The sequence below is a fragment of the Opisthocomus hoazin genome, chromosome 8, assembly GCF_030867145.1.
Source record: "Opisthocomus hoazin isolate bOpiHoa1 chromosome 8, bOpiHoa1.hap1, whole genome shotgun sequence".
In the NCBI taxonomy this organism is placed as follows: Eukaryota; Metazoa; Chordata; class Aves; order Opisthocomiformes; family Opisthocomidae; genus Opisthocomus; species Opisthocomus hoazin.
In genome coordinates, this window is record NC_134421.1 from 58,161,793 (window position 1) to 58,187,437 (window position 25,645).

Genomic DNA, 25,645 nt, shown 5'->3' on the forward strand with positions numbered 1-25,645 from the left:
GCCGGTTGCTGGGGGTGGGCCCGTGCGCGGTGCCGCCCGTCGCCGCTCGCGCCGTTTTACCTCAGGGGCGGCCGTGCCCGACGCCTGCTCCTCAGGCGGCGAAGCCGTTTGGTTGCCGGAGGGTTTCGGCGTTCGTCCCTGCCCGCTGTGGCTAACGCCTGGAGCCGGTCCGTACGGCCACAGGTTGCCCAAAACCCGGGAGGAGCTGCCGTCCTTCCGTGAGCGGGACCTACGATTGCATTGCAGTGCAGTGTTGCCGGTGGTGATCACTGTTGTAGTGGGATTTATTTATGGTCTTCTGTTTTCTTGGTGCGTCTGTGGCTGGTTTAGATAACAAACAAGGTGGCAGTGAAAGGAGGCCCTGGTCTTTCTGGTTCTACATCATTTTTCCAACTCAGTCCCACTTCTGGTCTTCCAAGAGATCCTTTTTTTAAATGATCTTCATGAAAATTTCTTTTCTTCGGTCTCAGAAAGCAGGACGGTCCAGTTCACTGAAAGGAAAAATATGTGAAATCTACTCTGGCTGTCTGAAACAATCCTATTGACCACTAATTCATCGTGTAAATAGGACAGCTCTGTTCTATGGACTCACCACTGTTTTAATATGTAATCCAAAATCATTTACCACTACAAATATTTTTAAGAGAATATTTATGTGATTTAGCTAACTCTTAAAATGTGATTTATACAGCTGCTTCGTGAGGCTCTTACTTCACACACAGGGGAGCTGGGATAGGTACTGTACTCAAGCGAACGACTGAGAGCTGCCGTTAAAAATACTACAGTGTGATCTTGTTGGGTTTTTTTTCCTTTTCCCAAGAATTTAAATTGTTTGGTGTAGACAGATAACTGGTTCAAAGTTGTGTCTTCGGTTCAGCGGAGATTTGCTATATGTTGTTGATAGATTATATGGCGTGTGTGGGGAGGAAGGGAACGTCAGTCACTGAGCTGAATTCCTGTCTAGATTACAAATGCAAGGTTAGTAATAAATCCTGATCTATCACCACTTGGCTATTTTTAGTAATTAGATCATGGTTACAAAGCAGAAATATTTTGGTAATTGATTGTTACATAAAAACACTAATTCTTTCACTTAATGCCTTTTTGAATTGTCTGACCACTCAGCACAAGGCCAGCAACTATCAGGAGACAAAGACACTTATGCTAGTGTATGTTGTGACCTTCAGTATTTCTTTGGTTTTAATGTTCTGTTTTCTGTGCTTTGGAACACAGTTTTCCTGAAAAAACACATGACCATTAATAAACAGGTTTCTCAAAGTTTCTTTGAAGTTGTGTTCACAAATAGTCATAATTTTTTACTCCTTTGCTGCGTTTGCTGTGTCCTAGCATAAAGCTTAGTCTTGAAAATTGTCAGTGATCTTAAAAACCTGAATGGCAGGAAGGATTTGGGCTTTTGCAGGGCTACCTGGTTGAGAATGGTGTTAGAGGGCATAGTGGAAGGGTATGAATGACTTGTCTTTGATAGAGGAAAAGGCACTGCTGTTTGTTAATTGCATAACAGACACTAAAGTCTTTTTCAGGGTTCAGGAGAGGTCTGGATAAGCCCTATGTGAGCTGGTGTTGATACTCCGGTATTCATAAATAATAATGAGTTTGACATAGTCTTACTGATATTTTATCAAAATTTTTCCAGTTATTGTGACCCTTGTCGTGTTACAGATATACTAGTGTCATGCATGTAAGTTGATGCTTAGTCAGCAGAACAAGGTTCCCCAAACTTACTGTGAAATCTGTGTAGGCAAGTATATACACATTTGATTGTTTGGGCTCTATAAGAAATACATCTTCAGAATTTTCCTGAAATTTATTCCCTTGATGTTCTGCCAGGCCAAACAGGTTGCAAGAAAATCTCAGCAAATTGCTAGAAATGTTTTGCTTTACAGAAATACTGTTTTCATTTTAATAATAAATAACATGAACTCTATGTTTTGGTGTGGTTTGGTTTGTTTTTTTTACCATGCCTCTTGCTTTCTCTAACAATTTGAATATGGTTGGTGAGAGCTGAACCTAGCAAAAATAACGACTGTTAATTAAGCTTTATCTAGTCTAAGTGTAATCTGGCAGTCACCGGGTTTTCAGTTCATTTTCAGGACACTTCTGCAGGCAATCTGAAGGGGTCGGGATACTCTTACATGAGCATCTCTGTGTGCCCAGTAGGCCCAGTGCATCCCAACTCTTTAAACAGGCATCATATTTCTGCACAGACCTGTCCACGCAGTGGACAGAGACCCTGTAGTCACTCCTGTGGATATACCTGTTTTTTTCAGCCTCTGTTCCTGACAATACTTTTTTCCTGAAGTCCTAGCACGCCGCACTTCTTTCATATCCAACTGACTAAGCCACAACTTCCAGCTACAACTGCCAGCAGCTTCTCTGAGATCCCCTGCCCAGCTCTCTCCACATCTTCCATGTCCAGTCTATGTCCCTGTGAGTACCTGTGGACCTTCTCAAAAATTAAATCTTTTCCCTGCCAGGGTGCCTGAATCAGCTGCTTCTCTTCCCTCTTCCACCCTCTGAATCCTCAACTTCAGACTGACCCTGGCTTCCCCAAAGCTCTAGTCCTTTTCTACCCTGTTTTCTGTTGCAGACTGCTTACCCTTCAAGACACAGGAGAGACTCTGAAGTTCTACCTGGCTCGATGTTCACAGACACCTACGCCCTTGACTCCGCTGCCGGGAGCTCAGGGTAATGGTCACAGACTATCTGATGAGAGAGGATGGGCAAAATGTGAGCAGACCGATTGCTGTTGAAATGCCCTCTGCACAAATGGTCAGCAAAGGAAAGATGTCTTCCTGCTGCCTTCTGCTGAAAAACAACTTCTTCAATCATAGCATCTGAAAGCAAGAGGCATTTCCTTCTCTCCAGGTTTGCTGCTGGCATTTTCTGTGCTTGACTGGGTTTCCATCATACCCAGCTGCTCCTGCCTGTTGGTGACAACACTTCCATTCCATATGACAAGGGCAGATCAGGAAAGTGAAGAAAGACATTAATTTTTTTGCCTTCTCCTGTCTGGTATAATTGAGTATTTGAGAGAAGGATAAACCAGAGGTTATATATTCTTGATCCTGGGCAATTCATATAAATCTATACACCAGTTCCCGACTTGCTAGCATGTGGTGTTATTGCTGTGCTACTGTTATGTTTGTTGTATCATTAGGGTCCGTGGCAATATCTAATCATTCCCCTCTCTTATGCATGACTTACTTGTGATGATTCCTGTATTTGTACAGATTCCAGATGTTACAGGATAGACATAGATAAAGTTAAACAGCTGATAGCCAGTCAGCTATCATTCTGTCGTACTTTTAAATAATTAACACATGTATGTTGATAGATTTAAATACTCCCAAGAAGCCTTTGTATTAAATTTTTTTGGGGACTGAAAATGAAGAATCTCCAAAATGTCCGTTTAGCTGTTTATATTGCCAAGTTAGGCCAAAGAAGGTATGTGTAGCTGTTGAGGCTTTTGGCTGAGCTCCGGTTTGTCTAACGCCTGTCTGCTCTGTGCTCTCTGTCTTCTGCAGCCAGAGGACCACGTGACAGGGCTGTTGTGGTCACGGCTAGATGCCACGTCTATCACGGGTATTGGTGACTACAGATTTCCCAGTTATTTCACTATGTGGGCCTTTCTGCAGGTTCCTGAAGCTGCATTCATTTCAGTCTAATTGTACTTTTTCAGATTTCTAGTGATTTTGTGCTACTTTTGTTTTCCAATTATACAAAAAAGAAACCATTTCTTCCAGCCAACAAAATAATGAGAAAGAAAGTGATTTTTCAGTCCATCTCACTTTTACTAAACAAAATGAACTAAATCAACCAAAATTATTTTATTCTAGGTCAATCGAAAACATAATATTTAGATTTTCAGTTCTTGTATGAAATAAGGAGAAGGTATGAGGGCAGACTTCTTTCATTTCTGAGACCAGTAGTTCGGACACTCCCCTGGATGGTGGAAGAGCTGGTTTCACTTTGTGCTTCTGACTGGAGGACCAGAACCAGTGGCTCCCATGGGAGCTCCCTAACCACGGGGCTTTGGTGGCTCTGCCGTGGGTGCTTTCATTGCTGCCACTGCTGCCATTGTCCTCCAGTGGACACATTTTTCTCTCTTCAAACTGAAGCTGTCATCCTTTTGTCAGGTTCTCCTCCCGATGGTCTCAGTTTCCTAGATTTTTTTGTGAGCTTGTGGAATTGACTGTTTTCCCTTTGTTCTTTAAATTGGGGTCTCCTGGGTTCTGTTTTTTGTTTATTCCCCTCAAAAAAAAACCCCAAACATACACCTTAGTTCCCAAACAGACTACAGTATGGAAAATTTCTGCGCTGGTAACAAGACGTTTCTAAGCCAATAGGCCACAAAGGTTCCTCAGGGGCCAGAGAGATTTTCTGAGCTCAGGATAATTTCTAAACAACATCAATTTAACCTTTGCAGAATAATTTACTTTAACCTAGAGAAACATACTTAGGATAATTTAAGCTGGCAGGTATGGAAAATCTAATAATAGGTATTTAAAACAGAACACTGCCACAAATTTAGGTGAATAAAAATAGGACAGTCTTTTCTTAGCACTTTCAACAGTACAGAGACCATTAGCAGAATAAGAGCACTGTTATGCCCTATTAACAGATACTGTAGTGGAAAAAGCTTTCCACTGGGAAACGTCATTATTTTATGTTGCAGGGTAGTGGCTGTCATGAAAAACTGTTGTCGTCATCCTAGCTCTGTGTATATTGTCCTCGTACAAGTTATACTTTAAAGCTATAATAGAATTTTAATCCCTGGTTTACCAAGGGGTTTCTTTGGTCTTTTATTTGTTTGTCAAAATATGTCTTGATATTTTGGAAAAAAGTATGGTCAACTCTTTTAAAGCATATAGATAAATCTAGTTCAGCAACTGCTCTTTGTGCTGCTCGAGTCTGCTTTCTGAGTCAATTTGGCAGAGTTGGAAGGACCATATCCTCTGGCCCCTGTGTTGCGTGGACTTTGCAGTTTTTGTTTTCTTGAAGAAAGTAGTTGAACAAATGTCTTTCCAAAATATCTGTAGTCAAATTGTCTTCAAAAATAGTGATTTTTTGGTGACTAACATGAAGCACCTTGCCTTGAACGATTTGAAATGAGCACCAGTTCTCTGAGAAGTAAACCTTTCCATGGAGCTAAAATAGCGAGATGTGCAAAGCAAGTATTAGCTTTTAAGAATCTTTTCCAGCTGTCTTATTTGTGGAGATTTCAGATTGTTGCTGGTAAAGTCATCAGTATAGATATAGCTTCTCTGAACTCCTGCAAGTTCAATACAACTTTCCCTTTTTAGTGGAGACCCTGTTTTGGAAGAGAAAGTGTGCATGGTTAATTCCTACAGTTATATTGTGTGTATATATATAGCCTACGGCATTTCCGTTAAAGCCTCAAAATGCAGTTTTCTCCTCATAGTCATGGAGAGAACTTGTATGTGCACTTAATGGGGCCGAATACAGCCAGGAACCCGAAGAGAGTGCTTGGGAGGGTAAATCTGCTTTCCTCGGTGTGCTTTCCCTTCGTTCGCCTGCGGAAGGTCAGCAGGGACACAGCAAATGCCCCAGGCAGCCGTGGGTGACAGCAGCCCCTAGGAGCAAATACTCCAGGGTGAAGCACTTCTTCAGTCTGGGTCTGTGTCGGTGTCTCAAAATTTATAGCAGAGCCAACAGAGATTCTCCAAACAGCTGTGTGAGCGTTGCTATGTGCAGGAAAAGAGCAGGGCATGCCAAGGGAGGAGAGTTACTTGTGGTTCCCCAGGATGGGTGTTGCTTTGCCTTCCTGCCTGGAGGGCAGCCTTTGTCAGGGGGATGCCGGTTCCATGGGATTTTGCAGTTTATTATTCAGGTATAATAAATTGTCACTAGAAAAATGTATCTAAAACCTCACCGTAGCTATCCTGACAATGTGCCAAACAAAAAGCAGGCCTGTATCCCAAGCCCTGAGGAGCCATGGTTACTGACACAAGGGGGGAAAGAATGTTCATGAGGACTGTGGTAAGGGAACAGGCCCCTTTGGGAGGGCATCCAGGGCAACTGCGAGTTCAGCTTCACCGTAGGGCTGTGCTGGTCTAACCGTTCTCCACTGCTGGTGCTCGAGCTTCAGCCTTTGTCCACACACCAGGCATCAGTACTGCTGTGTCTCTGCTCCCACGCAGCGTGGCACCGATGGGGGCATCTGGACACAGCAGCCAGAGCTGGCACTAGTAGTGGCATTTGCCAGTACCCCCAGGCTCGATAAAGGGTGAAGCAGGCTCGGGGTTCATCCAGGAAGCAAGCTGGGAGTGGAGAAGAGGGAGAGGGGCCAGAGACAGCCCTGCAGACCAGGCTGCGACACCTTCTGGGGGTTGCAAAAGCTCGTTTGCTTCCTTTTCCTTGTGTGTGTCTTCAGTTGTTTCTTCCTAAGTAGGTTCCCTTTCTTTTCTTTCTTTTTAGTCCCCTCTGCTGTGTTTTCACGTGCAATAACCCATTTTTCTCATGAACCTAGGGAGAATAATTATTTCTGATTAACAGGCCAGTAAAGCAATGAAAAATGAAAAATTTCAAGCAATTTAGTTTATTGATTTGAAAAGGTTCTGAGAAACAGCCAGTTATACTGCATGAACTCACCAATTCTGAGTAAACTAATGAGATCGCAGCAAGGTATGGGGCAGAATTCTCATCCTGCCAGTCGTACTGGTAGCTTGGAAATGTCAGGACCTTGTTATGAAATATTGTATCTTGAATATATATGTCTTGAATAGCACTTTGAGAATCACACTGATATTTTAAAATAAACCCACTCTGTCTTTTTGTCTTTAGTGTTGATTACTACTGTCGGCAATGCTGTGCCTGCCAAGGAGATAATATTCAAGTTGAAACTGCGTTTCTTGTTTGTGGTGGAAAAACCAAGGCTTCAAACGCCTGACTTGCACACAAAAGGTGAAGGGTACCCTGGGGTGCTGTGACTGTTAGAAAATGAAGAAGCTTCTCATAAATTATAAATAGACTTTATATCCTTTGAAATGTGGAAATGCTCTTTTAAACAATTATTAAATACAGTTTTAAAAGTAGCTGTTTGCTGCAGGATGCAAGGTAAGGAGGAGCAGCCAGCTCATGGAACATAGAGGAGAGGAGGCTCGGGGACGGGATGGCCTCCCTCTCCCCCTGCCCCTGAGCTCCGCAGCTTATTCTTCTGCTGTCCTTGGCTCTATCCTGATCAGATCTGACAAATAAAATACTTATATGATTGTAAGCTTATACTCTGTAAGCTTATATTCTGTTTTTATTATTCAGTGCTACATTCTCCCAACGTGTAGAAAACCAAAAAATGCACAGTATTTGCCTTTGAGAAATTACACTTTAAGCGTAAGACACACGTGAAGAAATCAGAGCAGAAAAAAAAGAGGAGAGAGAGACCAGTGTAGCAAGATGGTTTTACTTTTGGGACCATTGGATTTTATGTATGATTTTGGCCAGTTTTTCATGGGTGAGATTCATCTCAGTACACTTTAGTGGCTTAAAATACAGGCAGCTGTGCTAAGGTAGGGAACTGGGCTGCCCACAACCAAAGGAAAGCAGCGGATACCTCCAAGGGGGATTCATCGCTTTAGGTTAAGTCTCTGAAGAAGGTGGTAGGCTGGAGACTGTAGGGATCCCTGTCTTTATCCATTGACTGTAAAGGAAGCCCAGGTGATTTGTTTAGATTAAATACTCAACCTTTCACATGGCAAGAATAATCCCAGGCTCAAATAATTTTACTTCTTATTGAAACTTTAAGGAAAACCAGTTTTGTTTTTTTTTCTGTTTTTTTCACATTTTCATTACAAGGGAAAAAACTTGTATACTCAAAGACACATTTTTATTCAGTGTCCACCGGAGGAAGGTGGGTGTCTGTACAGGCTGGTGCTGACTGCCCTCAGCCGGCATCCCGGGGCCAGACTGCGAAGTGTGAGTGGTGCCTCTACTCCTGCCTTCTCCATCACTGCTGGTCGGTGTCTGTGAGGGGAATATACGCTGAAGCGCTAGCAACTCCTGTCCTTTGCGTGTGTTATGGATATGCCTTGGGCCTAAGAAATGACAGCTGTAGGACCTGTGATGACTTGAAAAATCATGCAGCAATGCTGTCTACCCTCCAGCCAGCATGGGACGAGTGATGCGTTATAAATCCAGATCCTTTACCAGTGAAGAAGCAAAAAAAGAAGTTGCTTAATCCCTGCCTCAAGTGGTTTAAAACCTCCTTCTTGCTTGGGGTCCTACATAAATCAAAACACAGGGCCAGCTATATTCTGCAAATAAATCTTTCTTGATATTTACTTCTCACATAACTTCTCTGTAAAAAAATCTGAATTCACTACCAAATATGCTAATAAAACGTTAACCATTCTGAAAGTTAGTAGCATCATAATAATACTGTCTTCAGTTGTATGTCACTCTTTCAGAGAGCACTTGACATACTGCTTACACAGAAAAAGTAAAATTAGTATCTTAATATATCATTGAGTCTTTTATTTCTTAATATTGAAACCCACTAAATAGAAACCATCTGTATAATAATTAATCATACATGAGTACAAACCAAATGCAGATTAAATTAGCCTGAAAAGTCTCCCACAAGTAATTTCCATATGCACTTGAGGAAAGTAATTTCAAAAAATGTAAGTAAATGAATTATTTCTGCTAGAGTTAACAATCATAGTAATGGCAGAGGACACTTAGTTCTGAACATTGCAATAGGATTAAAGAACACTTGTCTTTTTTTTCTGAAAGAATAGGAACTATCAGAAGAAAAGCAATTATTAGTTTATAAAACATATTTTGCACATATGGAAAACCTTCTGTTTGAGGATGTGGTGATACTTTACAGACAATCATGAATTAAGCCTTACAAACAGTCAGAGGAGAACTGATAACAAATGTATCACAACTAAAAACGGGTACCCAAGACAACCTGCCATTCTGAAAACCAGAATCAAAGTGCCACAGGTTTCAACAAAGACACCAAAAACCAGTGGCCAGTTCTGTGAACGCTCTATCGGAGCTGCTCCATCACCGGGTTTCCTGTGACTGCGCTGTACCCCACACACCGCCCTGCCTCGTGCTTGCTGCTGCGGGCAGTTACAGGCAAAGCTTGTGCTGAAATGCAAAGCTGTCACTTAAGTTGCCGTGTCATCTTTAGCTTTGAATTGAAAAAGACCTTGTGCTCACAGCAGTGATCTGGTGTTTGAGCTAATTCGGAGCTGGCTCGATCACAGCTTTCAGGTAGGCACGCTTACAGTCACCTCAAACCCCACAACCAGCTTTCCAGACCATTTGCACCCCTACCCTGAGGAGTTGTCCATTCTAGCCCATGTTCAGATAAACCAGTGCCGCTGGACTTTTGATGCTAAATAGCTGTAAAGACTTTGATGTTTGCTTGCAAATCGGACCAATGGAACGGTTGTTTAATTAAACAACAATTAAAGAGTTGTTTGCCAGCACTTTAAGAATCCCAGCCTTTTCAGTTGCATGAACTTTTTCTGCCGTGAACTTAACCTGTCACAACTGTCTTTCACTGCGCATATTTGCTGATGCCAGAAGCTCCGGCAGAAAGAGTTCACAAATCAAGCCTTTGGCAGGTTGCAGGCTGGGTCTCATTCTCCCGTACGCCTCGGTGCCTCGGGGGACGCGCTGTCTTCTCCAGCTGAAGCTCACACGTACGCCTTTCCTTGCTCCCCTCAGTCGGCTTTGCTCATTTCCAGCTGAAACGCTTGGCTGTCTGAAACTCAGGTAAGACCTCTTCAGTGTTTAATTTTCCTGCTAAGCATGGAACTAAGATACGCTGGGGTTTTGCTGGTCCTTGTTTCTCTGTTAAAGGGAGTCGTATTCAAAGAGTATCACTGGTATTGAACGTCACGGTGTTAGATGGGGTAGGGACTGGGACGTATAACTTCCGAGATTACTCTTACCGTGGATACCTATACTTTAGTGCAGTGCTGTCACAGTTTAAGTCATCTCTGAGTCCGTCCATCATTCTGACAGTATAAAATTTAAAGTCCAACTCAGCAGGAAAATGCTGATCAGGTTTGCCTGGGACACCAGCTCTGCGGCCAGCTACCTCTGTGGCCGGGGAGCCAGGCGCAGCTGCGCAGATGCTCTGCGGCATCATCTCGCCGTCACACACCAGGCTCTTGGCTGCCGTGACAGGGGAGAGGAGCTGAAGCACAAAGTGCTGGTGGCCCTTAATAGCTTTCCTGGCCTGAGGTTGCTGAAATAGACGTGTGGGTATGGCAGTTGTGCTGGATACAGCTGCGTGAACCAAGCCTGTGTGGAGCCTGTAACATCTGAAACACTTTGAATGCCTTTGCCTTGTTCCCCCTACTCTGGAGGGTGGGGGTGGGTATTCCCTCTTAACTCGTTCAGCACAGCGAGGGCTGTATGAAGGTGGGGAACAAGAATGGAGCTGGGAAGCGGCACTTTGGGCATGCTCACGGGGGATGCCCCAGCAGCTGGAGCTGCATCAGGGCATGTGGGCCCCACTGTGCCTACAGATGGAGAAGGGGGTGGAAGGGGCAAAGATGGAGAGCGGGCTATGGTTTGGGAGCTCTGGTTGGTGGCAGGATGCTGTGTTGTCTTTTATACCCATGATTGCTTTCTGGTTCTCCAGCAGAGCTTTTGTGTTGACAAGTCTTCCTTTCCTCCAGGTGAGTAGGAAGAGGAAGGGTGTGAAGTAAATGCCACAATGAACCTCCCTTGGGTTCACGCTGAGGTTCCCCTCTACGTGTCTTTTGCATTGATACTGACATTACCTGGTTTTCCTCACCGCACTTAAAGATGCAATTATAATCTTGTCTCTGCCAAAATTCATAGCACCTGACTTTGGGCTTTCTCAGTGTCATCTTTGTTAGGACCCTGGTCTTTGTTTTCAGTCAATGCAAGAAACATGAACCTCCAGAGAAGGAGTTAGACTTAGGATTAAATCGCTTATATGCAAATACTACAGTCTTTTTCCCAGCAGCATTTCGGTTTTACTTTAAGTGTGAATACGTTTTTACGGTCTTCTCCAAAAGCATTTGTGACGTGTGCCACTGCTTTCACCCCAATTTCAGTGAGATTGTCAGGAGAAATTTTCGCTAGAACAAACTCAAAGCTAGGATTCCCTTTTAATCTTTATGTTTTTGTTATGCCTTTGTCATTTTACTAAAGGCTAGGTCTGAGTAAGCCTACGTGCAAGGGGTGCCTTGGTGAGGCAGAGCGCTGGGTAACCCACCGTTTCTTCTCTTACAGTGACAACAGTTTGAGTTTCACAGGCAGGCATGAGGCCGGGCCTGGCCATCCTGTTACACCTCAGTAAGTACAGATGCTACACGTACTCAGGCCAATTTTCAAATGTGATCACGTGATTTACACATCTCTCCCAAGATTTTGTTAGAGTCCTTTTAAGAACACTATTAAGACACACCTGACAGTGAGTACTTATTCCCCATTCTCCTGCCTAGGAGCTATGAGTGATATGAAACCTTTAAGTGCAAAGAAAAGATATGTGTTGTAATTGAGTCTGAGTCAGGTCCTGAAAGGAGCAATCAATGTCTGCTAACAAATAATAAGCATGGATCTGCATAAATAAAGAAGAGCAGGCTAACCAAACTTACAAATTGCTTTGTACCTAAAGAGTTAAGCGGCACTCATCATCTGAAGCATAGCCTGAGCCGTAGACTGAAATCTGACAGTAAAATACTATATTTTTACCATTCTAATTGCGGTAGTTTCTAGTGTTCTGTGGGATCTTCATGTATTGATTGTTGTGGGTTTTTTAACTGCACTTTTTGCAACAAGTTGAGCCAAGTAAAGCTGAACAGATAAAGCCTCCGAGGTACCCATTCCTGTTCAGGGTTTCAGGACAGAACTTGTTTAAAAGGACAAGCCCTGTAAGGGAAGTCTTAACATAATGGGGAAAATATTTAAAGTTGTTTCAGGCATAATAAACCAACTGATCCTGCAATTATTTAGGTAACTTAGAATTATTCTGTTTAATTGTTGATGACCATTCCATGGGATCTGAATGGAGGGTTCTGAGGCTGGACCAGGAGGTTCATTATTTAGATAACTTAGAATTATTCTGTTTAATTGTTGATGACCATTCCATGGGGTCTGAACGGAGGGTTCTGGGGCTGGACCAGGAGGTTCGTTGCAAATCATCAGAAAATCTGAGGGATACCTGACGTTAATCCTGGTCTCAGTTCCACCATTATCGCTTGGAAATCAGTGGAAATCAGCAGAATTAATCCAAATCTGGCTCTGCTCATAGAGTCAGTTGAAATGCCTGTGATGCTGCTGTAGGATTAGGAAGCATAACAAATTATTGCTCGTAGCAGACTGGCATGTCTACCACACAATAATGTGCTGAGAGTGTAAGTTTTAGCATAGATTTGCAATATGCTAGCTATATTTTTTGTAATGATTTTGCAGCAGGTGTGTTCGTTATCAAAGCTCTTCAAGATTCTGCCAAACGATATTACTAAGGACAAAAGGAGTACAGGCAAAGGATAATTTAGTTTTCTGCTGATGTTAGGATGTAACTGATTTTCTCTGGAGAATAATTCTGGGTACACAAAACAATTTCATCTCTCTTTGATCTTTTTTTGCGCTCAGCACTGATAAGACTCCAGCATGCACAAGATGACTGTGATGCTGGGTCCTGCCACCCAGCCATTGGGGACCTCCTCCTGGGTCGCAGCAAGCAATTAACGGCCTCATCAACCTGTGGAATGAATGGCCCTCAGAAGTACTGCATTATAGGCTACCTAGAGGTTGGTTTACTCTTTCCTTTTTAATAAATTGAACTCTGCTTACTAACAATCTTCTCAGCGGTAAAAGGAAATTGCCCAGACTAGGAAGTTTCTGTTGGAGTTGTCTGAATAATCATCAGACAGTGTGACATAAGTCTGGCGGAAGGCTATGCCTTATTGCAGAACATGTGGAGGGTTTGGCAGCAAACAGCCTCCACAGTGATGTATAGCTTCTCAAGCGGGAGAAACATCCATGAGGTGCAAACAAGCACAGGGATTTCTGAAGGAGCTTTGCTCTGCAGGTCCTTTTTCCACTCATGCCTCAGAGATAAAGACCATGGTTTGCATGTGCGTGAGTGCTCAGTGGGAGGAGTGCGGTCCTGCAGGCTGTAGGCACTGCCTTGACGGGCCTTCACTGGGCCATGTCCCACACAGTGCTGAGACCTGAGGAAGCCTGGTAAGAGATTCACACCATGTCCTCTCATCTTTTGATCTGAAATCATAGAATCATAGAATGCCTTGGGTTAGAAGGGAGATTTAGAGGTCATCTAGCCCAACCCCCCTGCAGTGAGCAGGGACATCTTCAACTGGACCAGGTTGCTCAGAGCCCTGTCCAACCTAGCCTTGAATGTTTCCAGGGATGGAGCATCTCCCGCCTCTCTGGGAAACCTGTGCCAGTGTTTCACCACCCTCATTGTAAAAAATTTCTTGCTTATATCTAGTCTGAATCTACTCTCTCTTAGTTTAAAGCTATTGCTCCTTGTCTTAATGTTGATAAAAGCAGCCATCTCTGGCAGAGGGAAAATCTAACGGTGTAGCCCAGTCTTTGGCCGCGTGGCTGGGTGGGCAGATCCAAAACACAGGTGACCAGAGGGGTCTGTCTCATTCCTTGGCTGCAGCGACTGGGACTGTGGAGACCAGTGGGCATGTGGGACTTGCAGGCAGGCAGAAACGGGAATTCCCCTGCTGCACGTCCTGGAGGACTTGGCCCTGCTGAGCTAATAAATTGTTGCAAATAGAAATATTTTTGCTAAATACCAGCTGTAGGCTGAAGAGGAAGCTAATAAAACACAGCTTAATTTACAAGCATTTGAAAATAATTACAGTTTATGACCTTCTGGCAAAACACTGTGACACATTTGCAATGCAAAGCTCGGCCATACTGAAATGGCACCAAGCAGTGCTCCATGTTACTCACTGCAACTGTGGTTTTCTGCAAAATATAAATACCTCTTTCCTCTCCCAAAAGAGCCTGTGAGCTGTTCTTCACCCTTTGCTGGTTTTCCCCATGTTGTTTGAACAAGTGGATCCTGGGCACTAACTCGTTGGCTGTGCTCTGAGTCTCGGCACTGCTTTGTAGAGGGGGACAAAGAGCCATCTCGGAGACATTGTCTTTCTGGTCCTTAGCAGGATGACTGCCTGTTGTTTTTTTTTTCTCTTCTTAAGAGGAGATCAAAGAGCAATAAAAAAATAATATTTTCACTTGCCTGTAATTATCCTTTCAATTATGTAAATACAGACTCATGAAAAGGAACAGCTGTTCCACAATAATCCCTGTGATTTAATGCTACTTCAACGTGTCTTGACCCCTGGTGACTGTCTCCTGAAGAGGACGAGAGATACAAAATCTGCTGCTTTGCAGAGCTTGAGAAATAGAGGCTTATGTGCTGGCAATGTGATCTGCTGTACCAGCTCCCCTTAAATGTGTGTGTCACCTGAGACAAATCACAGAGTCCTGCTCAACTCGCTTCTCTTTCTCACCAGCACATTCTTGAATGCTTTGCTGGAGGCAGGCCAGGAAGCTTTGCATCTTGCAAAGCTGCGTGCTTCCTCCCCCAGTTCCCGTCCTGATGACCTGCATCACGCGTCATGACCAGAGCAAAACTCACTTGTGAAAGTTTGTGTTAGTCAACATGGCAAGCTGCCAAGAAGCAGGACTCGGTTGGGATGTCTTATTGAAAATTAGGATTGAAAAAAAATTAGAGTTCAACCGCTTTGTGGTTGAAAAGAAGCATTGCAAATCATTTTCAGTCTTGAATGTGTCTTGTTTCTGAATGTAGGTTAAGTGGTTTTTAGCCCTATGATTGGATTTACTGATGACATGTGATTTGAAAGGGAAAGAAAGAGGAGTCAATTGAGGAGAGCATAAAGCTGCACACTTCAGAAGCAAACGGGATCTGCCAGACTTGCCTTGCATAGACATGCATGTGCTTGTCCTTGGGGCACAAAAAAATTTTTATGGAGCAACCTTAAACATCAGTCAATTGAGTGTCATATTGTATGTGTTTCTATAAACCAGAGAGTGGGTGTGTGCAGTCCTGCCAAATGCTTCAATAACCTGAGCTGTCTTTAACAGAACTTTGTGAAATGAGGTGACAGAGTATTTTTTGTATTTCTGTCTCATCTTCTAGGTTGTACATACATACATTTGTCAAGGGTGGCATAGAATGACTGAATACTATATATATTTATTGTAGCATTTAAAACACATGAATTATTATGTTATATTATTTACCTGTAAATCTATGACTCTCCATTTATTTAGATGTGAATAATTCCCAAGTGATTTCATAATACAGAGATGTCCAAACCATTCCTAATACTTCTCCACAGATCCTGGGTGTGCCTCTCCACCCATCCTCTTCTGGGTCATTTCCAGCCCAGATCCTGCCTCTGACTTCCACTTTTTGTTTTCAGCAGCATCCCTGCCAGCCTCCCAGCCAAGAGCACCTTCAGCTCCCTCTGGGGAGCTGTGTCGTCCCCCCTTCTGCCAGTATCCCTGCCAGCCAGGCCCACAGCTTGGGCATCACCTTCTGCTTTGGCTTATCCCTGAGCCCTCACACTCAGGCTCTGCCCAAATCTCTTCGGGTCCATCAGGTTAGCACAGCTGCCCCTGCCCACCCTGGGCATCCCCCAGCGTGGCCGCTGCCATACCCTTCCCCATGACACTGCTGGCTGCCATCGCATGTTGCTTGGGCTTGCCTGCGTGGCTCAGCACGGGTCATCTCCCAGCCCACCATGTTAACCTTGTCACCTCTCCTTACGTCACCCACTCAATGCCCCTCTTGTCAGCTGAAATAGGAGCTCCCTTCCCTCACTTTCAAAGCCCTTTTGCAGGCAAAAGCCTCTCATTCAGCACTGAGATATTGGCTAATCATTACTACCTTCATCTTCTGCTTGTTATGCTTTCAGACAAGACCCTTACATCCTATTGACATCCTGATTTTCCTCCTTTGCATTGTTTTTAAACTTTTCCAGTTTCCCTATGCCTACAAAAGGCTCTGATAGTGGTCAGGGTAGTGGTGTCAGCCCAGGCCACCTACTTACAATGAGCCTGGATCCAGCATTGCCTTCCATTTGTACAACAGCACCTGTCTGCTGCTCCTGGCTGAGTTGCCGAGCTGCTAGAAAATGTGCAAAAGAGAGGGGAAAAAATGTATAAATGATAGAGTGAATTTCCTCTTCAAGGCTGCTTCAGATCTTGAAAGATCCAGTCCTCTCTTGTATCCCCTCTGCCTCCTTGCTGCTGTCTCTGGCTGAAAGTTTCTACAGCCTTTATGAGTCATGAATGAAAACTCAGCTTTTAAAAAATAAATTTCTCCCAAGAAACTCTTGCAAAACAAACCCTCTGGCAGCTAAACCCAGAATCAACACCTTGACAAACTTATTGCTTTGCTCTTACTGAGATCCCTTTCCCACAACTGAAAAAGGGTATTGTTTGTAGAATACCTGGCGCAAACTGAGGCCAGCATTTACTGTGTGCTTGGTTTGTGCATATGATAATTTTCCTGGGCTTGTCCTTTATATGTGAAAGCCTGAGCGATTAAAAGCACAAGAACCCAAAGCAACATGACAGACTCCAGTCTTGCAATGGCATAAGTATATGTACAACCACCAGATCTTTAGAGAAGAGACCAAATTCATCCTTTATCCTACTTATTTTGTTTTCTAGGCTGAACAGAAGTGCTTTCTCTGTGATTCCAGATATCCATATAATCCCTATACACGGCACAACAGTCACATGGTTGAAAATGTTATCACAACTTTTGAGCCCGATAGGAAAAAAAAGTGGTGGCAGTCAGAAAATGGTAAGTTTCTTTGAGAATATATTACTGCAAAACGTTAGTGTGAGATTTATTTATGTAAGTGGGATTCATCACATATTGCCCTCATGAAGACATGAGACAAAACTACATCCGTTCTTAGATTCAGTAATACTGAGTGATTTAAACCGAATTGTGTGTAACAGTATAGGATTTCAGAAATTCTGTTTTTCTACAGACAAATTTTAAGCACAGTATCTCCAAGAGCTGACCAGAGGACCCGCAGCAGTGCTGTTATACACGGTGGCTGTGTATTTTTCACAGAGTGTCTGCTTTTCAGGGAAGTGTGATTTGTGGCAAAGGTACATTTGCCTACAGATGTGTAATGACAGAGTGTGTAAAACAAAAATATCCATTTAAAAAAAGTAGTTTGCCGTGTAAAGCATGAATACTTTAGGAAATAATTAAACGAAGCCTGGCTATCAACACCCGTATTGCCACATGTTAATTTTGTCGCAAACTTCTCTGTAGTAGTTCTTCCCACATATCAATTTATGTAGCCTTACAGCTTCTCTGTGAAGGCATGATAGGAGGAATAGCATCTACTTTACTTTATTTTTGACATGTGGTGAATATGTAAAAAATATTTGACTGTTTGGAAATTAAGGCATAGAAAAATTAAGACAATATGTTAGCCCAATTTTGGGTATCCAACTAAAACTCATAAGCCTTGTTTTTTCATTGAGTTTAGCAAGGAGAAACTTCTGGGATGAGGTCTTGTGCACAGCCTGGTCAGCAGGAGCCCTGGGATGCTGCATGCAGATGTGAACAGTGGGGTTATCAGCTGAGCTCCTGCAACTCTCCACAGAGAATGTGTGAATTGTGGGGTTTTTTCCATACTTGTTGCAGTTTTGGAAGATGCCTAGTGCAACGGCTCTGCTCATGACAGATTTCAGGTCTGGCAGTATAGAAGGGCTTAACAGAGCTGTTTAGCATGAAGAAAACGCCATATTTTTACTGGGTTTCAGGTTTTTCTTAGAAATAAGCAAACTGTTTGGTTGGATTTTAAAATAATCTTCCTGTATACAGCAAGATGTAAACCCGGAGCCTTACCATCACCGTCACTTACAGTCTGAGTGGTCTGAACAGGACCTTTAACCAGCTCCTGCAGTCTCAATGACATGCGGCATTGCTGGTGCCAGTGCCGGAAAGGCAGCGCATCACATATTACCCCTGAGAGAGCGGTCCGGCTGCCCGCTGGGTTTGTGCACAGGGGATGCCCGAAAGAGCCTAGCTGCCATGCTGGAAAAGGCATCTTTAATTCCCCACAGGACAGCTGTCTCAGCAACCCCTTCAATGTGCTCATCATGCTCTTCACTTAATTTTCATTCTCTTTTCAGGCATTGACCATGTCAGCATTAGATTGGACTTAGAATCTTTATTCCAGTTCAGCCATCTTGTCCTGACTTTTAAGGTACATCTTTTACCAGAGCTTTTATGTAATGTTATACAGTAATTACTTAACCACAGGAATAAATTGCTTATGGAGGCAGTGAAAGCTCCATCTTTAGAGGTTTGTAAGAACAGGTTAGATAAACATCTGTCAAGTATGGTTAAGTTATATTTAATCCTGCCTTAGGGGAGGAGGATAGACTGAATAGCTTCCTATTCATGTGCCTTCTGGTTCTATTTTCTATAAATCTGAGAATTAAAGCTAAAAAAAAATTAAATTGCAAAATTAAGCCCTAAAAAATTAGGACATTTCTGAACTGAGGTTGCTCTTTGAAGTTTAGTTCAGTCTTCTCACTTATATCCGTTATGATCCAGATGTTGCACATTTTTTTCTGCAAAATTCCTACATTGTTATGATAAACTTCCTTACTTAGAAAGTAATCTTACATCTACGTGGAAGGTTGCCCTTCCCTTTTGCTGAGAGGGTTCAGATGAATCCGGCTTTTTCAGAGAATCACGTAACCAGCATAGTAACACTGTAGGGAGCCTGCAAGCTCCCAAACACAGAATTTTAAATGGCAGCTGTTGGCATCCCCCAAACAGGAGTGTCAATAGAACAGCCCATGAGATGTCTTATCAACACCTGGTTAAGGAATTCTTGAAACAATATTTGTTGCAGACATTTCGGCCTGCAGCAATGCTGGTTGAGCGCTCCACCGACTTTGGTCAGACCTGGAAAGCATTTAGATACTTTGCACAGGACTGTGCAGCTTCTTTTCCCAGCATCTCTTCTGGTCCAGCAAAAAGTGTGGGAGACGTCATTTGTGACTCAAGATATTCTGACATCGAGCCCTCCACTGAAGGCGAGGTATTGCCAAGTCTCTGTGTTTGTATGAGTTCAGGTCATACGTGGCTATTTTTGTGGAGCTGAGGGTCTCTTGTCTGTATCCATCAGATCCACTTACACAGGTTCTGAGACATGAAGTGGTATTGGCTTTACTGAAGTAAGAGGGAAAGACAAACACTGCACTTTACCCTCAGTTTCACATCCAAATGAACTCATAAAACAACTCGTACAAAACCTTTGACCGCTCTTTTCTTCCTTACAAATTCACGTGGAAATGCCCCTCATGAGATCTTGACTCCATCAGCCTCCAGCACTGAAGGCAGGGGCCTGTCCTTTGATCCCTGTGGTAGGTGCCAGTCCCATCTCTACATTACTCTGGGGCACTCCTTTTCCTTCCTTCTGACACATCAGTGCACCAAAATGTCTTTTTGCCTTGCTCAGCCAAGGCCGGGTTGAAAGGATGAGAGCGCTTTCTGAACCAGGGCCACAGCCTTGTGTTTTTTCTTTTCTGGCATCAGTAAAGTGGCATTAGTAACTAATGGGTCTCAGGTAACAGGCTTTATATCCAAAAAGAATAGCTTCAGTGATCTATAGAGCTGTATTAATTTGTTTTGCAGGTTGTTTTAAAAGCTTTGGATCCCAGCCTTGAAATAGAAAATCCGTATGTGCCATATATCCAAGGTATGGATAGTACAGGTTTTCTCCACAGCTACTTTGCTGGTGTTGCTTATTTTGTGCACTGAAAGAGTGAAAAGCTCAGCTGGTGTAAATAAATGGTGTTGAAAATCAGGTACCAAAAGATCGTAGGGAGACATCTGTATTAATAGATAGAATGGACCAATCTTGTTCTCTAGCACTGAGGGCAAACGGCACAGCTTTGCAGAGCTCATCCATGCAGCTAGACTGCCTTTCCTTCTGGGATCAGGTGGCCCAATCCACGCTGCCTTTTGGGAGCAGTCCCAGAGCTGTACATGAACCTATAAAGACATTTACAGAAAATACATGTTGACCCCAGCCAGAGCCATAGCAGGGAGCGTGCTAATGCTTACACAGCTGTGTGCCAGGAGAGGGCCTGTGCCCTGGCACTGTGTGGGTTACTGGTCTTGGCCCATATCAGGTCATTTTAACTGTTTCTTCAGTATGGGGGAATTCTTGGATGACTGATCCAAGCTGAAGATTTCATACTGTTCGTCTTTGAGTGAACTTGGGCTCTTGATTTCTCACCTTTCCTTTCAGAGCTCATTACGTTGACAAACCTAAGGATCAATTTTACCAAACTCCACACCCTTGGGGATGCTCTGCTTGGAAGAAGGCACAGCGATCCCCTCGAGAAGTACTACTACGCTGTCTATGAGATGGTTGTGCGAGGCAGCTGCTTTTGCAATGGCCACGCCAGCCAGTGTGATCCCATGCAGAATCTACGGGGAGATGTTTTCCATCAGTCTGGGATGGTGCGTTGTTAATGCTGTCTCCAACAAAGGCAGTCCCTACCTGGTATTTTGAGGGAAGGAAGAGATGGAGGGAGGGAGAGGAAGCAAGTTCTCTCTTGGATTGAACATTTGCAACTCAAAGGTGTAAAATGTTTCAACAACAGCTTCTTCCTTTAAAATCCTGGGCTGGATCACTCAGAAGCTGTCTCTTTGTTGGCACTAGGTAAGGTGTTTCAAAAGCAACTGGGATAAGACATGTTGAAAATAGCAGGAAAATACCAGAGCTGTAATGGTCCAAATGTAATGCAGTAAGTAGCCTGTGGTGTGTGCAGACTTGAATGGCCAATCATCGGGTGCATTCCACACTCCAGCTGGGCTCTGCAGCAGGAGAGGAGGCATTGGCACAAAGAATCGCTGATAATGCAAAGCTAACCCATGAAAAACAGATTATTAAAATATTCAGGAACATGACTGTGAATTCTTTCCTTCTGGGAAGAAGAGTATTTTTTCTCCTGGAAAATATGTATCTCAGTATAGAGACATTTAGGGAGAGAGATACAAAATTTTAACAGTTGAAGTATCCTTTGATATTTCTAGAAGTATTTATTTTCTGAATGTTGCTCGGTGGCTTTAAAACTGTTTCATTAAATTTTGCAGGTATTTTCCAGACCTTTTTACTCAAATAACTGAGAATTACGACAGCTGAGGGAGCCAAAGAGCTTTGTATTTTCCCAGTCTTGCTGGCATACCTCGAGAAAATATCTCCCCTCCTCTCATGTCACCTCACCTCATCTCTGTTCTCACCATGTTGCAGGTCCATGGGAGATGTATCTGCCACCATAACACCGAAGGTTTGTCCTGTGAAAGATGTAAAGATTTCTACAATGATGCTCCCTGGAGGCCAGCTGAAGGGGCACAAGATAATGCTTGCAAACGTAACTCAAACATATTATTTTCCTTTTCGTAGAATAGAATCATAGAATCATTAACGTTGGAAAAGACCTCTAAGATCATCAGCTCCAACCATCAACCCCACACCACCATGCCTGCTAAACCATGTCCCAAAGTGCCACATCTACATGTTTTTTAAACATCTCCAGGGATGGTGGACTCCACCACCTCCCTGGGCAGCCTGTCCCGATGCCTTACCACTCTTTCAGTAAAGAAATTTTTCACAATATCCAATCTAAACCTCCCCTGACACAAATTGAGGCCATTTCCTCTCGTCCTATCGCTAGTTACCTGCGAGAAGAGGCCAAAACCCACCTCACTACAACCTTCTTTCAGGCAGCTGTAGAGGGCAGTAATATCCCCCCTCAGCCTCCTCTTTTCCAGACTAAACAGTCCCAGTTCCCTCAGCTGCTCCTCATAAGACTTGTTCTGCAGACCCTTCACCAGTCTTGTTGCTCTTCTCTGGACACGCTCCAGCAACTCAGTGTCCTTCTTGTACTATTTTCAATAGTTGTGGGGTGGTTGTAGCACAATCCTGGCGTAATGCGTAATGGGATGGCTGGGTTTCTGGGAGGGAGACCTTTCCATGCCTCTTCTAGAAAAACAGATGGATTCCTGTATCAGTCGGTGCTGTGTTGCCCTACAGGAAAGAGAGCTGTTTCACGTTCTTGTTCTTCATAAAGATAAAAAACCAGTAAAGAAGGGAAAAAACAACTAATGCAGAAAAGATCATTCATTGGTTTGCACAGGGTCTTTCTTGTGAATGAAAAAATAATTTGGACAAGGCTGAATTATTTATATCCACAATACAGAGTAATGTGGGATATACAAGAATAATGTATTACGTTCTGTGACAAACATTCAGCTAGATCTTTCTTCAGTGAAGCAGTGCTCCCCTCTGCATATCAGGCACACTCACCTGCATGGGTACTTTTCCAAGTGTAGGGCCGAGTTCTGTTGGAAGTCTCAAATGTTTCCCCCCAGCTGTAAAGCACAAGGCCTGGGAAGCTGTAATCTTGCTGGGGCACTGAAATCAGCAATGGTGGCAAGACCACAATAATAGGAGTCATGGTGCGAAATATCCCACTGTTTGTTTTGGTTTCAGGGTGTAACTGCAACAGCCACTCTGGCAGATGCCACTTTGACATGGCTGTGTACCAGGCCAGTGGTGGAGTCAGCGGTGGTGTTTGTGAGGACTGCCAGGACAACACCACGGGGCAACACTGTGACCAGTGTAAACATTTCTTTTACCGGGATCCACTCAAAGTCATCTCGGACCCTCACGCGTGCCTCCGTAAGCTTTGTTTCTTTAAATTCCATAAGAATGACACAAAACAGGGTGGTTCTGGTTCTCTTTCCTCTGAGCCTTATGGCATCCCCATGCTTAAACATTCGTAGGGCTGTAAAAATGTTACCAAAGCTGTAACACCCAAGCTACCTTATGAAGTAGCTGCATGACCACATCCTTGAACAAGCATCATGAAAAGGGCTGCATAATCCAACTCATCGCTAAACTGAGCTTTGAAATCTGGCAGGCCTATCATCTTTTTTGAACAACATCAATATAAATATGAATAGTAATAGTGCTGTTACTTCTGTGATAGTCAGGGATTTCAGGAGAGGTGCAAAATGATGGGAGGAGCAATAACTTTTACTAGATACTTGCCATATATAAGAAAAATAAGCTTTCAGGCATGAAAGTCCTTCTTCTGAAAAATGAGCTAAATTCAGTATTAACATAGGATGGGAAAAATGCTCTAAGTATAATTTAATTGTAGCAATTGGTTGGCATGACAATTCCTTAAGGAGTCGAGGGGAGATTACCCAGGGAAGTGGTGTGGTAGATGTTAGCTCTGCTGTGAGAAATGGGTAGTGCCTTAGGAAAAAATAGGATGCATTAGGAAGGCAGTATCCCCTGCCAAATCCATTGCTTCCAGTAAATAAGTCAGCTGTGGCCAACTCAGACCAGCTCTGGGGAGGTGGCTCACACTTGGTACCCCTCTGCAATGCTACAGCTTTCATGAGAACATCCCCAAAAGTTATACTTTATAGTCATAGGGCCCTCTTCTTCCCAGGTACTCTGGAGAAGGTAAGGAGTGGATGAGTAACGCCTATTTCTACCCAAAGCAAAGGGTGTATTTCTACAAAAATGAAGGCTGTAACACTCCTCCACAGAAAAAGTATATCTTGGAAACACTCGCATAATATTTAACAGCAGCTGTGCATTAACTGTAAAGCATCCAACACAGCGAGCACAGATGAACATCTCTAATCTTTACAAGAATCCTGAATTTGTGCCTACTTGCAGTTCTGAAATTCCATTTTCATGCTTGTATCTAAATGTGCTTTTTTTACATGTCTCCTTGACCATGCCTGTAGCTTGCAACTGTGACCCAGAAGGTACACTGCATGACGGCGTGTGCGACAGCCACACCGATCCTGCTCTGGGAATGGTCGCGGGCCGGTGCCCTTGCAAGGAGAACGTGGAGGGTGTCCGCTGTGACAAATGCAGGGCGAACTACTACGGGCTGAGCAGCAGTGATCCGCTGGGCTGCCAGCGTATGTAAACCACCTCTTTTGTTCTTCTTTCCGAAGCACTTTTGAGAGATGGAGGCAGTTGAATGCACAGATGCACACAGTAATGCACAGATACTACCTGCTTCACAAAATACCCAGTTGCCTGCTATAATTTAATGTCAATGTAATTTAGTTGAATGTACCTGGTGCAGCATCTGAGACAGAAAAGATGCAAAATCACTTGCGGAATACATAGTATATTATAATGGATCAGGCTGTTATTAATAGAAGCATTGTTAAACATGTAATTTAATTGAAAAGTGAGATTAAAACACATGAAAATAATTTTAGAATCAAATTCAGCACAAGGGTGAATGCAAAGCCACAGAGGGGATCCCAGGAATCGCTGTTGGGATACTCGGACTCTGCGCTGCACAGTGCAGCACTGAGACGGCAGGAGCTGCTGCCTTGCTATGAGAGCTGCCAGCCAGCTGTTGCTCCCAGCAAGGCTCGCTGGAGAACACATCCCACCCCTACCCGGGCCCATGGTGGGTTTGTGAGCACGTTATGCCCACAGCATGGTGCTCAGCAACGTGCAAGGACTGCGCAGCGCGGGCCAGCACATGGCAAACCACCACACCGGACTTCTGGCAGTGCCCCGCTCCCCCCGGAGAGGGTCCCTGCTGGGGAAGCAGCCTATTCCCCGAGGGCTGTCCGAGGGCAGCAGGGTGCCAGGATGTGTCCATCTGCAGAGCATCCGTCCCGAGGACAGAGACTGCCCCATCTAAAGCAAACACCAGTGCCGCTGCCATCACTGGAGCCCGTAGAGGTAACCACGTGTTTTTATCCCTGCAGCCTGCAACTGCGATCCCGCCGGCAGTTTGCCTTTCTCCATCTGCCGTCCTGCCACTGGAGAGTGCTTCTGCCAGCGCTTTGCCACAGGGCGACGCTGCGAAAAATGCCTCGTGCGTACTCCGCTTTTGTTATTATTTCTGCACGTCGTTTTAGGAGTCCCCTCTCCCATCTCCTACCTTTTCATTGCCAGAAAACTAAACAATTAGTCAAAATTCAAAACAGTTTTACAGCTGTATGCTCCCATTTTGCATTGACACATCTGGTTCTTTTTTACTGCTTGCAAACACTTGTGCAATCGAACTGCACTAGGAGGAGCACTCACAGGAAAGAAAGGAAATGCAAAATCATGTTCTCAGACCATTTTTGCTATTTCCAGAGCAACTTGCTTGCTCAAATTGGTAAATATCTGGCTATTTTCTTGCAGTGGCTGAGCATCCATGCAATCTAGTAAGAAACATTCTCACATGGCCAATCACAGGCAGGCAGCCCGGGAGTGCTCCAGAGCATCATTCATCCAGGGGGATAAGTTCTGTTGTGCTTTACATACTTAAATATTTGCCATAAAAAATCTTTCACTTTCTTTTTATCCCAGGTAGGATACTGGGGTCTTGGCAACAGCTTGTATGGCTGTTCTCCATGTGACTGTGACATTGGTGGATCCCAGAATAACTTGTAAGTTAATTTTCTTCAAGATTTTCTTGGTTTGAGGTTTTAGAAACTCTTAGGCTACACTTTCTAATTAGGTTAACAGAGTCTCAGTACAAATGGGGAAATAGACTG

The 25,645-nt window shown here is 43.8% G+C and overlaps 1 protein-coding gene across 1 annotated transcript in view; it reads left to right on the forward strand.

Moving 5' to 3' along the window:
- Positions 1-11,297: 11,297 nt before the first annotated feature.
- Positions 11,298-25,645, forward strand: part of LAMB4 (laminin subunit beta 4) — a 43,961-nt gene continuing 29,613 nt past the window's right edge. The window contains exons 1-12 of the mRNA XM_075428076.1: positions 11,298-11,331; positions 12,634-12,791; positions 16,723-16,858; positions 18,214-18,287; positions 18,945-19,133; positions 19,730-19,793; positions 20,349-20,563; positions 21,357-21,477; positions 22,599-22,787; positions 23,873-24,052; positions 24,866-24,975; positions 25,458-25,537. Coding sequence (XP_075284191.1) covers positions 11,298-11,331; positions 12,634-12,791; positions 16,723-16,858; positions 18,214-18,287; positions 18,945-19,133; positions 19,730-19,793; positions 20,349-20,563; positions 21,357-21,477; positions 22,599-22,787; positions 23,873-24,052; positions 24,866-24,975; positions 25,458-25,537 — 1,550 coding nt within the window. The remainder of the gene's footprint in view (positions 11,332-12,633; positions 12,792-16,722; positions 16,859-18,213; positions 18,288-18,944; positions 19,134-19,729; positions 19,794-20,348; positions 20,564-21,356; positions 21,478-22,598; positions 22,788-23,872; positions 24,053-24,865; positions 24,976-25,457; positions 25,538-25,645) is intronic.